The sequence below is a fragment of the Oxyura jamaicensis genome, chromosome 18, assembly GCF_011077185.1.
Source record: "Oxyura jamaicensis isolate SHBP4307 breed ruddy duck chromosome 18, BPBGC_Ojam_1.0, whole genome shotgun sequence".
Classification (NCBI taxonomy): domain Eukaryota; kingdom Metazoa; phylum Chordata; class Aves; order Anseriformes; family Anatidae; genus Oxyura; species Oxyura jamaicensis.
In genome coordinates, this window is record NC_048910.1 from 9,272,128 (window position 1) to 9,288,493 (window position 16,366).

The 16,366-nt window shown below is 37.8% G+C and overlaps 1 protein-coding gene across 4 annotated transcripts in view; it reads right to left on the minus strand.

Moving 5' to 3' along the window:
- PITPNC1 (phosphatidylinositol transfer protein cytoplasmic 1) overlaps positions 1-16,366 on the minus strand; it is a 90,701-nt gene that overhangs the window by 21,610 nt on the left and 52,725 nt on the right. For 3 of the 4 annotated variants that reach the window (XM_035342333.1, XM_035342334.1, XM_035342337.1), the window contains one exon: positions 9,073-9,144. The exons of the other annotated variant lie outside the window; for it this stretch is intronic. In XM_035342333.1, coding sequence (XP_035198224.1) covers positions 9,073-9,144 — 72 coding nt within the window. The remainder of the gene's footprint in view (positions 1-9,072; positions 9,145-16,366) is intronic. 4 annotated transcript variants of the gene reach the window in all.

The window sequence follows — 16,366 nt, forward strand, 5'->3', positions numbered from 1 at the left end:
ATTTTTTTTTTTTTTTTTTTTTTTTTTTTTTTTTTTTTTTTTTTCCTTTGGGGCACAATGTTCTACAGCTAACATTTCCAGGAAGCATAAATATTGTTCATTTGTTTTTTAAATACATGTAGTGAACACTGTTCATTTCATTTCATCCTACAGAAACAGTTAAATATACAAAATGCCAACAGCTATTCAATAACCAGAATGCTACTTTGGTATTTCTGAAAGAAATGTAGCCTCCCATTAAAGCATTCAAAGTGAGCAGTGGAGTGCAGTGAAGTAGCGTACCAGCTGGTAAGAAGAACAGTGCTCGGGAAAACATAATTCAAATAAATGAAAAGCTAAAGTTTGACTACAACTCTAATTTACCTTGGAGTTAAATTGACTTCACCTTTCTCTACCAGAATATAAAAGGCAACACTGAACGCTTACTGAACTGGCTATAAAACACTAACATCTGAAACTGCAGAAGAACAGAATGAAGGGAAACTCTGGACTGTTTCTATGTGTATACTTTGTTTCCCCGATCCTTGTTTTGCAAAAAAAAATATGTTATTTGAGAAAAAAAATTGAGCTCAAAGGTCCTCTCCCTGTAACATTCTTTCTTAGTATTGGGATTTTTTTTTGATAACTTTAATGTCTTATGTATATACTCTATGTTGGGTTTTGATAAGCATCTTTGCTTTCTCTTCCCCCTACTCGCCCCTCCAAGAAAATCCAGGTATACAGTGCAGCACCTTGACAAAATCAGTTGAACTATTTCTGGAACAAGATGCATTTCACTATGTACTCTGAGCTTTAAGTAAAATAATGGAAATTTCTCTTAAATGAGCATCACCAGGTCAACTGAAGTCCTGAATCAGCACCTGGTTTAAATATAAGCCTAATGCTGTTAAGCAGATGCGTAACTTTGCATGTTTGCAAGGATCTAAATTTGGTCTGTTTCCCAATAACTCACCAGAAGATGTGCCCTGCTCTATCACAGGCTTGATCTACATACTGCACCTCTAACTAATATAGTTTTGCAGTCTTTTTCTCTCTTTAAAATGCTTTGCTAGAAGTACAGATGGCAGATGCCATTGCCAATCTGTCGAAACCAGGATGAATTTTTCAGCTATTTCAGCTATGCCTTATTTGCTACTTAGGCACTCTCTGACCACTTCCTCCATTCCAAAAGTTTGCTGAATGACATTCTCACTTCTCTTTGCTAGCAGAAGTTTTTGTCTAATCATTTATGCTTCTCCCCTTCTTAGATTGTCCTCATAAGATTTGCAGACAGAGATTTAATCTTCTCATGCTATCAGCACTAGAAAATAAGAAGTCATTAGAGAACAAGACTGATTTCTTTCTTAGCTCTAATTCTCTTATTGCCTCTCCTAGCCACATAATCTGGGATTCTCTTAAAACCTGTAGGGAGGATGGCTTTATTGCATTTGTGATCAAAGAGACTAGAGAAATTTAAAAGTTTTAAGGGAAGAGATTAAAGGCCATGGAAAGAAGCATAAGGCTCCCAATCTGTGCAACGGTATTTGCAAATGTGCAGAAAATGAATGGTGAGAACAATCTGTGTCCTTAAGATGATGAAGAAAGGCAGAATATTAAATATTGTATTGAAAAGAATTGGACATGCTTTGCATTTGGAAGCCAGATAATTAATGGAGATTGAAATACACAATCAAATGAAAAACAGGGTAATGTTCAGGCTGAAGTGTCTTTTATGGCTGGTTTTCTTTTTCTTTTTTTTTTTTTTTTTTTTTTTTTTTATTTTTTGGTGAGAGCTTCTTTAAAACAAACATTGACACACCTCCACTTTCTAAGAGGAATGAAAACTCATGATGAAGAACATTATTTAGAGTAATTCATCTACAGAATGACAAAACGTGGAAGAGAGGCTTTAATTGGGTCATTTTTACAATTGTCAAGTTGTTCCTTTTGGGGGAAAATGTCAAAAAAAAAGCCCTGGCAGATGATCCTAAGAAAGATCAGTCAAGAAACTGCAACAAAACAAGTGCCGGTACAATTAAATTTCTCTCCTTTGTTTCCTTCATGGCCTGCAATGACATGTCCTAGCACATACTTTGCTGGTGACTTCTCTTTTCCCTGTAGCCGAAGCCAGAACATTACGATAGGGTATGGGATGATGGTAAGAAAAAAATAATAATCCACCCCTCCCAAGGTCCTTTTCCATTTTTCTTCTATCTTCAGGCTAAGTTGCTGACTTCATTCTCATTCAGATGTAGCTAATCCTGAAGTTAACTCTTATGGACAATCCCCAGAGCTAACCTGGTTTGGCTATAAATAGTAAAAAGCCAGACACAGCCGAATCCATTGATTGCATTCACTCTGGCCAGCTCCTCATTCATCCGCACTGCTACGACTCCCAGGGTCAACTGTGCGCTTGTTTGCCTTGGCTTTGTTCCACAATATATGATCCTCTCTTTGTGATGGTTTGTTTACAGTCACTGAGAGGAGAGAAGGGATGAGAGGAGAGAAGGGAATGGCGCGGTTTTTTGTTTGTTTTGTTTTTTTTAATACCAAGGATTACTACATAGGATTACTTTACTATATAAGGAGTTTGTGGTCAGAAGATGGTAATAACGCCTGTAATTTGTGTTTTAAACACCAGTACAAACAAGACAGGAAATTTCCTGTGGAAACAGTTAAATAAGAGGTCGACTCAGAAGTAAAGACAAGTTGTCAGAGGTGAAAGTGCTGAAGCAGCCTCTATAGAAAATTCAGTATTCTAAGCCAGCATGCTTGAAGATGGAAGCGATTTTTCCATCCCCTCTTAGGCTTGGGGTAAGAGATCTCTGTGTTGTTCTTACTTGTTATGTTAGATCCAGATAATCAGCCACTCGTCAGCAGAGAAATGAAATGGGTAATAGCTAAAAGATTTTCTTCTAAAACAGCAGAACACTTCTACATGAATTACAGGCAGGTAATATGGGAGCAAACACGATTATCAGCCCGTGTGCCAAGTCATCAGACACCCATGCCTGTCTACACCCAAACTTAAGGCAAAATGACTACACTGTTCAATATACAGCACGTGAATGTAATTTATTGAAATGACAATTTCTATTATAAATCAGACTTCCTCTTCTGTTAAATCCTTCTTTGAATCAATAGCTCTGCCCAAAAGCATTACTCTTCCCTCCCTGCCTCCCCATCTCCGCTGCCCTGCTAGCAATGCCAACAGTCAGCCCAACTACCTTAAATCTCTTGCCAATATTTGGACATTAAAAGGTAACAGCTTAGTGAGATAGGCAGGCTATGACATGAATAGCACGACAAAAGTATCTTTATACATTTGAATTTGAAATTGTATTAGATTTATATCTGATTTTTTTATATCTGATTTTCTGACTACTACATTGATTCATTCAGTGTCATCTAGCTCTAAAAAAAAAAAAGGAAAAAAATCAGTATGTGTCTAGGAGAATCCCCAAGCTTAGATGCATATATGCAACAACATATGCTCATTTTTTCATGCAAATATTGATATTTCACTGGAACTTTCAAGTTTTCTTTGTATTTTTGCTCATCCCTGAAATGTAGTCAAACTACGCAACTTGCAGTTATTGAGAAATTTGTAAGATGACAAGTGCTTTCTCTGCCTAGAAAACATAAAAATGCATCATTAATTGGATGGTTTAAATCTAGTTTTCATAGTTAATGAATAGGCAGAAGTATAACTGCAGTAAGGACTGCAAGAATAAGCTATTTTTTCTCTTAAAAACAGGAAAATCTGGCACAAAGCCTACTCTCCAACTTGAAATTCTAATCTCCTTAAATTGCCATCATCAGAACTGCCGGATAGTCTCCAATTTATTACAACAGCATCCTTTAGCAAGTATTGTCGCCTTGCCCACTTTAACTCTCATTTTGCTTAAGCAAAATTTGGTCCAAACTAAAAAAAAAAAAAAAAAAGAAAGAAAAAAAAAAGAAAGAAAAAAAAAAACACCCATTCTGAACTTGTTCTATGGAGTTTTATTCAGCGTGTAACTTTTCTGTAAGTCACGTTTGAAGCCCAGTACCCCTAAAATCCAGTCATTTCCTTTTGAGATTTATTCTGGCAAGGATTACAGGAACTGACCAATTTCAACCTCATCACTGGCTAAAACTATTGATGTGGGCACACATAATTGGGAGCAATTCTGCTAGGGAAAAAGATTGAATCCCTCCCTGGCAGCAGTTAATTTAGCTCATGGAATGACAATGTCACTGTCTGCCACAGCGAGGAACTCACAAAGGCAGTTACATATTTATAAGCAGCCGTGCTCCCTGCTCCTATTTGTCTCCATGTCACGACTCTTCTATGATTGCATTTCTCATAAAATATCCATCTCTTATAAAATATCTCATTTAGATCTGTATTTTCTGAACAGAGAAATGTGGTTTTACATAATTACACCAAAGTAGCTATACCCAAAGACCATAAAACACTGTCAATAACATTTACTGGCATTAGCTTTTTAAAGTCACATCTATTTCAAGTGCTGGATTTACTGAATAACTTCAGTAGTTCACAAAAATCAGGAAGCAGAGGCACCTGTTCGCATTCTGTGACAGTAGGGGCCTTAGGTTGTGTTTCATTTTCATTGCAAATTATACAGGAGATACACAAATACTCAATACCATCATACAGAAGAAGTTCAGGAACAAATAAAAGTATTCCCGCAAATGAGCCTAGCTTTGATTTTGATTTGTTTTGCAGAGATGCCTAAAATGTCCCTGAGGATATTTGAAGAGCGATGACCTGTAGTTCAGCGGAAATCAGTGTTTCACGGCAGATTCCTTAAACAGTGAATTTACATTTAATGTATGTGCCATATTGAAGTTTGTTATCACCTAATTTCATGACAATAAAACCAGAAACAAAAATGGAAAAAAAAAACAACAACCTAAAAAGAGCAAAACTAAATAACACTTTTCTTCTTAAAGAACTGTATTTAAAATAAAAAATAAATAATTATATAAATAACTTTAGCCAAATGTTTTACAACCAGTGCTTCAGAAATACACGTTAAAGATGAAGCACGATGAATGACCAGTACCGTACACTGGGTCACTTCCAGGACTGTGGAGTTCGTACTCACTGATGTCAGTGAGGGCGCTGCAATTTACAGGGGCTGCACATCATACGTCAGCTATTAGCTAGCTGGTTGTAGCATGTTCAAGCTATTAATGTGTCAAACGATACTGATGGTAATTTACGACTATCTGGAATGCCGAACTGCCTCTTGTTTTCATTTGACAAATGGTCACTTTGAGACATGCATTTTCAACGCTTATTTTTCAAAGGCAAGAAACAAATTGATAATTTATTTTTCTTTTCATCAACACAGAATTATCGCTGCAGCTCTGATGACTTTATAAGCATTACTGAGAAATATACTTACAAACCCTTGGCCCATTAATACCCATACTTTGTCATCTTGAAATATAACTGCCTCAAAATCTTTACTCCACAAATTCATTACTCTTAGGAATGTAATTCTTGCTAACACACATCATGTCCCTTTTTAACAAAAGGACTATGTTATTTTAAGATCTCGCACGTTATTCTTTAATAGTGAGCCAGCCATTGAGCTTTTCAGAGCAAAATGTCATGCTACAAAATGCAAGGCACTCGAAGTTTTACCATCATTTATAACTATTGGATCATTTTTACAAGCTGTACTTTTTCACTTTCCCCAGACACTATCAGATGGTAAAATTCATTGCCCAAATATCAGCAGAAATAATTGCATTACTAAAAAAAATGCAAACAAACAATCAAGCATAATGAACCTTCTGCAACAAACAGGAAAACTGAAATGTCTCTGATTCAGTGACTTGCTTCAACAGTATCTGCCTTCACTTTACAGTCCATGAAAACCACAGACTAATCATTTAGTCACTAATGAGCAGTAACTCATACCACTCCTGCCTGTGATTTCTGACCATTTCATTAATTAGATAACCGTAACAATTCTCTACTGTTGAATTTACGGTTTTAATATTCAACGTGGAGACTTTACATATCCGTATTCGAATCCCCTAACTTCTCCTGTGGGCAGAAAAGTGTGCACAGAGTGATTAACGCGCACTGGTACAGCTCGTCCCTGTTCACTGAGGCTGCCATAGGCACCTGCACTCCCCTCTCCCAAGCACTCCCCACTGCCACCTTGCCTTAGGTAAGCAGCTGAAGCAGATCATAATAACAATGCTTTAAGCACATTTAAAATAGCTTAAACTTATGGGAAAGCCTAAGACAGAAAAATGAAGTTCCAAAGCAGAAATCATTCTCTTTCACTAGTTTCTTCTATCAAGATAGTTGGGAAGAAAAATCAAGAGGATGTTTGCATCAAGATATATTGCAGTAATTATGTAGAATCTTACCAGACATTGCAACATGTTAAATAAAATAATAATAATACACTAGCCTCCTAAATGACAACAGGAAACTGAGAACATTTATATTGCTTTCTTCTACTAATCAATGTAATTAGCTTTAGTATCCTTATATCTAATTATTGCTTTCTACAATCAATATGTGCTTTATTAGATAGCATGGAAATGACAAACAGAGTTCAAAAAACTTTATGATCTCAACATCTAGAAATAGTTTAGTGAAAATCTGACATGCATTATTACCCTCATTACTGTAATATTGAAGTTCATTCACTATATTTTGCATTACAACTGCAGATTTTACAGAAGTATTTTTTGGATAAATTCTTTTTCAGCCAAAGACAATAGCTGCAATGGAGAAAAATACAACTATCTACGGAGATCTATAGAAATGGATGCTGTTTCCCTGTTGTTTTCTGCCTTTGAAAACACAGTGACACTTAATCTAAACTTGTCTGTTAAGAAGGAAAAATACACTTTGCATTTTCTTAAGTGAGTCCCAGTTCTGACGTGTTCAGTTTAACACAAGTCTCCCCATGGGCTCCAATGGGCTCTCAGGTCTCTCCACATTTATTAACCTTCCTGCATCTCAGTGCTGTACCACATCTGTGTCACCAGATAAATGTCACTGGATCAACACAAAAATACATAGATCTACAATTGGTTTACCCTGTTTGCACTAGCGCATAACTCTCAGAATTACACTTCTTCTAATTCAGCTTCTTTTTCTCCTCCTCACTTCAAATAAGGGTCAGTTAAATATGTTAATCTTGGCAAATATTTGCCTGGACTATGACTCAGGTGCTTCATATAAAGGTGATAAAACATACTCCACTGGTACTCCAGTTAAAATTACATTTTGAAGACCTGGATTCAAGAAGCGTTGATATTCTGATTTACATAATCTGAGTCTCCTACCTCTGTGTCACTTTCATCTCAAATTCTCTGGTTGGGACTATTCAGGGCTTGATTCATAGTATTTTAGCTACAAAGCTGACACACAGAAAAAAAGAAAGTAAAATTTACTGGTTAAATAGCTTCAGTTCTTCTTGTCAGGCATCAGTACAGAACGTGTCTTCTCACTGCCGATATTATAACGTACAGAAGACTAACCTACACCCTTCTGAAACCAAAGGTATGGGCTCGCTTTGAATTAAAGTGCTGCCAAAAAGTAGAAGTGAACATTAAAAAGTGCATAAATTACATAATGCAGAGCTCAGATAGTTGGTAATATAATACACTTCCCCCCCCCCCCCCCCCCAGTGATCTAAATCTGTCTTAGTCTTGCAGTGACTGAAAGTTGTTGGTGTCTGGTGGCTAGTACTTGATCTCTGTCACGTTACCACTGGGAAAGCATCTGAATGCTAAAAACTGGGTTCAGACTAGATATTAGAAAAAAAAAGTCTTTATCATGAGGGTGGTCAAACACCAGAACAGGCTTCCCAGCAAGGTGGCTGATGCCCCAGGCCTGTCAGTGGGCATTGAGAGATTCCCTTGATAATGTTGTAACTTTGGGATAGTTCTGGAGCGGTCAGGCAGTTGGATTTGATGGTCTCTGTAGGTCCCTGCCAACTGAACTATTCTAGTCTATCCTAAAATTATACCTTGTTCTTTTACATGTAATTATTCTGCCATCAGCAATGCAACAGCCGTCAGCGTCATCAACACAGGCCCAAGGCAGTGAGGGACACGAACCTCCCATCTTAACCTTAAAAAGTTTGCTACAGGGACATCTCTGGGAACTAAGACTGTGTCTCAGATCCCTTTAAAATCTGCTTTACTGCCTTATTCTTTCTCATGGAAGAGTTTAAACACTCCTTCATTAGGTCTCTGTATTACAGATCAATTTTCCGGATGTTTTAAGCTGCATTTCACACCTGTACAAAACTTCTTCCCGTAAGTCTGCAACAAATAGCGATTTAAAGCATGCCACAATCAAACATACAGAAACAGATTTGTGTAGTCATCCAAGGGAGGTATCTTCATGTGCCTGGCTTTATCTAACATAATTCCTTTCTTGCAGTTTGACTCTGCTTTGCTTTCTGTCAGGGCAACAAGATGAGAGTGACCTCCTACCTTCTCTTCCTGATCAGCATTTCCGCCCAGCAGCTGCTGGCTACTCACTCCCACCCTTCCTCCATGGAGGATTTCACATAGTTAATTACCCGTTTTATCTCTAAGCTCTCACTCTGGGACCTTTGTAATTTTTGGTAAGTGATTGCCAACAGCATCACCTCAATAGCCCAGCTGTTGCTCCCTTGAAGTTGTTTACAGAGATCTCATCTCTGACCATTGTTTAGTTTCCTGCTTGCTCTAGCAAACAGCTCCTTTGATTTCAACCCCCTTTACTCACAGAGAATAATGCGAAACAGATAAAGTAGAATACAATTAAAAAAAAAAAAAAAAAAAAGTCTTTTCTTCATTCTCCACAAACATTCATCAGTACTAAATACACATACACAAACTGTGTTGCATTTAGAGAAGGAAGAGGTAGAATGTGAGATGCAGAAAGGAAGTTGGGTACATGAATCTTTCATCTCCTCGTACTTTAGGTAACTGCTTTCCAAGCTGACAAGCTGCTCGTGAACAGGTTGCCCAGGTAGGTTCAAAAATACTGAGGGATTCAGAGATGGATTGTGATTAATTAAAATAATTAACTTTTGCAAGAGTCATCATACTTACGCTGTCATTGCTTCCTTTGTTGTCCTCATATTTTGTCTCTATATGAATGGAGAATTTAGGCAAAAATGAACACTGCAATAAAAGAAAAATATGTTTGACGTGATAAGAATATGCCTGCATCATCAGCTGACATTCAGTACATCTTGTTTGGCATTGGCTTTCTTTTCTTTTCAGATTACTTCAAGAAAATGTGTCAAGTTTTATACAACATAAAAGTAAAGGCATTTATGATTCTAGAAGGCTACAGAGGTTATATCTGAAAGTTGAATACTAAAATGAAGGTATAAATACATTACTATGAGCACTCTGGAATAACTAGACACAACAACTTTCATGCACATTATACATAGGAGTACAAATGTCCTGAATGTCTTGTTGTAAGTGTAATACCCGACCATCTCAAGAGCAACTAGATACTCACCATCACAGACCTCCATAAAAAAATAATCCAAGGACTTTTCACTAGCTGCAGGTTTTAACCAAATAGTTGTAATATTTTAACATGCAAGGTTTCTTTCTTTTTATTTTTATTTTTTTCAGTGGGAAAGAAATTTTAGCATAATTTCCTATTAATTAAATGAGGATAGGTTATGAGTTGCCATGGAAAGTCTTTTATACTAGACCCAAATTCACCTTTGGATAACAACGCAAGAAAATTAGGAAAGCACAAATGTTCTTTTTCTATCAAAATAGTATTTCTGTATTTTGTATCAGAACATTTTTTTTTTTTCCTGTGGATTACTTAATTTAATTGGGTTATCAAGACTAGAGTTTATAATACTAGGCAACATAATTCCAGTGGAGGAAATAGTTCAAATATCTTTAGCATTTCACAGTTTTTCTTTCAATTCAACATTTCAGATAGGCAGACAGAGTCAGTATCTAAAAAACTCCAGAGGATGCTGGTTGAACAGTGTCTTTACTGGTAGTCAAGTCTTTTCTTGCATTAACTGCCAGCGAAACCGAATTGCCACTTCCTTGTATGATGCATCACTAATACCCTATGGCAAAGCGTCTTTGCAAAGACTCTGCCTACTTCACGGCTCGTACACACAGATTATACAACGAGGACATTAAGATGCCTCAGTGTTCACACTGCTCTTAGTCCAAGTTAGGACTTGATAAAATTCGCAGAATTCTTCTAAGGGATGGATGGATGACTAAGAAAGGAGGTGATTTAGAAAGCAATCTACAGTGCAACAAAATTGAAATGAGAAGCCACCTCCTTTGAGACTAGAGAAAATATGTTCCCGATTCCATGGATCTCATCTAAAAGCCATTGTTCAATCTCACTTGATCACAGGATATCCAGTATTCATGAGCACATCTACAGTCAGTCCTTGGTGCAAAAAAGAGTGAGAGTTTTACCAGAACAGGGTTCTGGTGCCACGGACTACATGGATAACAGATTCCTTTGGGGGAGGAAGGAAGGCTCCTGGTCAAATTGTCTCCCCATTAACATAATGAAATATTCCCATGTAACATGTTGCTGCTGCAGATGCACAGACCACACAGGCTTCTCTTCAGATCATATAAATCTGAAAATCAATCCCATCTGAACTGTGACTAGCTCTCAGCTATGCAACTTGTTCATTGAATAAATACATGGAGTGCCAAAAATAAAATACAAAAAAAAAAAAAAAAGGCAAGTACAAGATGGGGCAAGTTCAATGACAGATCTGCTAGTTCCTTATTACTCATATTTTGTGGGCAATTAAACCTTTCCCGTATATACATCTCAAAGTGCCGGTTGAAAATATACAATATTATAAGCACTTGGACAAAAGACTCCAGATATTCTCCAAATTGAAGTTTCAGCGTGTATCTCAGTATTTTGCTACTATTCTGGCAGACAGCTAAATGCCTTAGCAAACAGCAGGACTCACATGGAAATAAGTTTATAATAATACATGGAAATAAGTTTAATAATAATAATAATAATAATAATAATAATAATACATCAAAGTTTGTCATAAGGAAGGGGGGAATGAAGATCCTTGAATTTATTAATGTTGGTTGGAAGGAGAGATGAATAAAAGGGATTGATTATAAGAATTTTATAATCAAATGCTCTTAGAGTAAGAACAATTTATAAATGTGATGCTACAGGAGATATGGAATGACCCAGCATACACAGAGATACCAGCATCACCTAAACCACCGTTCATTGTCACTCAGAGGATTCATATTCAAAAAGTGTAAAACAACATTCTAGTTGTTTTCTGTGTTTGCAGGAGAACATGGAAGGTTGAAAAGGTAAATTACTACTGGAGGTGGATTATAAAACACAGATCTTAAAAAAAAAAAAAAAGATATATATATATATCCTAACCACAGACATCTACTGCACAGCTTTTAGAACATTTGGAAAATAACTCCATCAGTGCTTGGATGATAGAAACACGGGTTATGAATTTCAAAAACTCCGCATACGTCAGCCTTGTATTTTACAAAGGTCTCTAACTACTGGGATCACAGTCCAGGCGCACAGAGCTCCTGCTGACAATAACCTGGAGCTCTGCATATGGGCATCCTGTGGGAAGGCATCCTTGAGGAAATGAGAGGAGCCTGCCAATGAATACAGTTTGTTTTTATCAGCAGTCACCAGTACTGTTACTGAATGCAGTAACTGGTACTGCACTACTACAGACTCAATATCTAGGTCGGAATAAGAGCTTTTAGGAACATTTTCACCCAAATTGTAGAGATGTATGCCATAATGCTACCAACTACTAACAGTTTACTAGCATAGTGTCTGCAGATCTGAAAGTTGCTGCTGTAGGCCACGTTTTAGTTACATGTCAGTGTCACCTAAGTATCTCCCCTCTTGATTTGAGGACTAAAGTTGAATTTTCTTTGTGAACCACTTAAACAAAATCAACACCTCCAAACCAAAATCTAGTCATTGATACAATGGAAGCAGTGCATGCACTAGCAGTAAGGCCATCAAGACTATAATGCTTAGGCAGATTGCGCATCTTGGTTGGAGCTTCGGGAGTGTGCAAACTTTTATGTCATTCAGTCTGAGTCTAGTAGTTTGTCCAAAACCTCAGAGGCTATGGAAATTGCTCCGACTATGCCGCCCTTAGTGGCTGTGGGTTGCAGAGTTTTCTCAGCTCTCATTCAAGAAGCAGCAGGGTCCACCACAAGACTTGGTGCTGCATTTATGGCCCCCGTTGTCAGATTTGAAAATTCTACAGCATCTTTCACACTTACAGCTCATCAAAGCGAACATCCTTGCTGAGGGAATTCCTCATCCCCGGTACTGACTGAAGTATCTTTGCTTCTGATCTAACTAGAAATTCAGCTGTTGTTGAACGGAGTACATTGTTCAATATTCAAACACACTGTTCTTTATTGAAATAGTTGCTTTTGCTTTTAAGTCATGTAGTTTCAGGCACAGTGATGGATGAAACGCAAAATATGAAAAACCTTTGTGCAGTTGATCCAAAGCACGGGAAATTTTGAGTCAAGCCAAGTGACTGATTTCTCTTTTACCTTGCAATCTAAAAACCAAACCAACCAACCAAACAACAAAAAAAAAACCTACTATTTTCAACCACTGCCTACCGTTTACCAGCACTGAGTCAGATCACAATACTCTGAAATGCAGCCACTTTATATATTGAACTTAGGGTTGTATTAGGCTGCCTGTAGCAGTTCAGCAAGCCGCAGCTTCAATCTAGTTGTTGTTTCCTGTAACCCTGAATCTAAATTGTAGAAAAAGATCTTCTAGTCTGGTATTTTTTTTAAAAAAAAGAACATGAAGAAAAGACTAAGGATCCTCAGAGTACTACAGAAACATTGTCTTTCACCTCAGGCCACCTCATTAGAAAGTAGAAAGTCATTTTTTTGCACAAAGCCATCAAAAGTCAACCTTTATTAGTTTATTAGTAAAAAGGTGAGGACTATAACAATCTAATTTGAGATTGCAGATGGTAACTTGAATTTACCTCCAAATGAAAGCCAAAATTCAACAAAAAGTACTGGATTGCAAATATAGCTCTCGAAAAGTGAACTGACTGGCAACCACTGTTTCAGCAGCTGTGGGGGGTCTCATTGGCTTTCAAGAACACTTAGCAGGGTCCAAATTTTTGAGCATTTCACAGAATGTGTCTCATGATTCATCAGCTGCACTCTGACTAATTGGCAGAGGGCTCTGGCAGAACCAGAAAACTGTTTATGCATCATTCAAAAGACTTTATTACTCATGCAAAAAGTACTTTTTTTTTTTTTTTTTTTTCTAGTTGAGTGGCTGCATATTTACTTAGCCAGGGATTAAAAGTGTTATGCAACAGTCAGAATCAAACTTGGGAGCGAGTGGTAGGTAATAAACCTGTTAGCAGGTTTTTTTTCAGAGCACCACTCCCTTTCTGCTGCGCCTCTCCGGGGCGTGTGTTCTTCCAGCACAAACCTGGCAGGGATCGATACGCTGAGCACGCACTGGAACGCACAGGACAGCGTTTCCAATTTTCCATTCCATTATCTCTACAGCTTGCAAGGTGCCTCTTTGGAAGAAAGAAACAGCGGCAAATTGAATCTTTAATTTAAAATTAGGCTTGAATTCTAGAGAGTAGTCCTAGTGTCTTCAAGGTCCCAGGGTCTTCAATAAGGTTGCTTTGAGTAAGACTTTCAAAGGAGGTGTCTTGTATTGTCACCTCCAGATGTTTTTAGATGTGTTATAAACTCCTTAAAAAATATTACAATCTTGTACACCTGTGACACTCAGAAAACAAATAAGAAAAATATCTTGGGTGCTTTTTTCCTCTTTTTGTGTGCGTGTGGGTGTGTGGCTCTGTTTGTTTTAAACTTTCTGCATTTGGCATCCTTGTTGGAAGCACCAGGAGAGGATTAAAGCTCAGGAGAGTAAGCAGTGAAACAACCGTGAGTCTGTACTTGTAATTACCACACATAAGCAGGGGTATTTCCAGATTAAAATAAAGTCAAATGAAAGCAGCATACGGCAAACGCATACTGCAATTGGATTTTCAATTCACTACAGATAGCCTCTTGAAAAATGGAAGGCCTATTTTTAGGTGGTGATTGATTAGCGTTGCCATAGCAATAAGAAACACTTACAAGAACAGGGTACAACCGAAGTGTGCCAAAACACTTGCCAAAGCCTTAAAGAGACAGTCAAACACATATGGTGTTTTGCAAGCAGTTCAGGCAGAAGACTGTAAAAATAACCCTCGCATAGTAACTACATCCGAGGTGGCTGAAGGAATTCCTGTGGCTGCCAGTGAACACACTGGACAGCAGGGAACTCAGAAAGGTTTCTTTGTCCTCTCTAACCTGTTTTGTATGAGAGCTATTCCACTATTTCACCATTTTTGCTGGTTTCATTTCCCATTCGGTTTCTTTCTGCCGGATGTTCCTAGAACTGAACTGCAAGGCACCTCAGCACTGCACTTCACTTCTGCTCCTGGTGAATATTAACCTGCAATCCTTGGAAGATATTTTTGTACACACAAAAGCTTGGGGAAGCAGACATTGCAATGTAAATGGTTCTCTCTGATCTCCCACCACTTTTCAGGCTGATTTTTTTTTTTTTTTTATATGGTCACATCTACATTAGGTTGGAACACACAACGGCACCTTACAGTGCAGCCTCCTTGGAGCAGTCTGAAGTGAAGAACACAGTGACTGCTACAATGCGGTGGGACTGGCCAAGCAGAAATTATTATTATTATTAAATATGCTTTTAGATTACCACATCCTTTGAATTCAAAATTTTTGTGTGCAGTTTTGGAAGTCAGTTGGTAACAGCATTTCTCCACTGAAGATCAAGAACTGGGAAAGCCGAACAGAGTCCCTACCTGTTAACAGCTGGAGGGGAAGCGGGGACTAACGCGGAGTGGAGGGTGCCCCGCAGGAATGCCCCGCGCTGCAAGGGCCAAGGCAGGAATGCAGGTAGTCATTCACAAAACAACCTCAAAGGAACAGGAGGGATTTATAAATGAGAAGGATGGATGGAAGGGGAGCAGTGGTGTCACATGGAGGTTGCCAGTGCCTCTAGCATCTCCTTCATACATGGCCACAGTAACCTGTTTCCTGAGGAAGAACGGAAGTGAGAAACAGCATGTGCGAGTGAAAACAGCAGTCCCCTGAACCAGAGAGGGGTTTGGATTGCTTTATAATAAGCCAGTGGTGGAAAAAATGAATTGTTCCAGGCAGTTTGATTTACTGTGTGAAGAAATGGAAGATTTAATGGGCTTAAACTATTAAATAAGAATACAAGATTGTTGCTTTCTAAAAATATATTATTTAATTATTGTAATACTGCAGAGTTCCTTCCCCTTGCTAGAATCTCTCAAGCAATCAGATCTGTGTTTTACTAGAATAATGTCACCAGTTAGCCTGTAGTCTCAGTTTTTGAGGGGATGGTGGGTTATGTAAGGGAGAAAGGAGAAGGAATCATGGTGGTAACTTTGCATTAGGCTCCAATCTTGTAATCCAGACCCTGCTGCATTTTTGATGCAGATCCTTCATACGCTCAGCTGGAGAAAAGTTTGTGCACTGGAGACAAGCCTGATGTGCTGCATCCAGATTTCAAGCAGTGGTAATCAGATAAAGAGAACACAGGAAAAATAATAATAATAATAATAAAAAACAACAACAAAACAACAACCAACCAACCCTTCAAATTCCTTGCAGTGTTTATCTGAGGCATTTTTTTCTTTCCCCCAAGTCATTTGATTATAAAAATAACAATTACAAAAACATTCCTTCCAGATAATTTACTTCATGGATAAACTGGCAGCTAAGTGAAGCACATAACATGCCTGTTCTCAAAAGTAATCAGAAAACAGCAGGTCAATAATGGAGCATTTAGCAACTATCACTCTGGGGCCGTGACACATAGCAGTCAGAATGATTATATTTTCCTCAGTCATTTGCTGTAGAAGAATTAATGTCACTTTGATATATCATCAAAGGAACCATTGTCTCCTGTTTTCTGTTCCATAACTGTTTTTCATAAATATTCTGAATTTATGTCCTATACTTAACTCAATTTGAACCATAGGCAGGTTGAAAGAACTCTCTTCCTGCAGAGTAAAACATGCCATCTTCAGTCTCCATCTTGTTTTATATATTCACAATTGTGAAACCAGTAGTTGTCACGGATTATGCATAACCTTAATAGGATAAAATTATCCAGCTGTTCTTAAATTTCAGCCCCAGAATTGAAATATTGCTAACAACACTGGAACTGTTTAGATCAGGCAGCAAAACTATCTGAAGTTATCCAAAGCAAACACTCCAACTGCATCGTCTTAAATTCTGTTTGTGT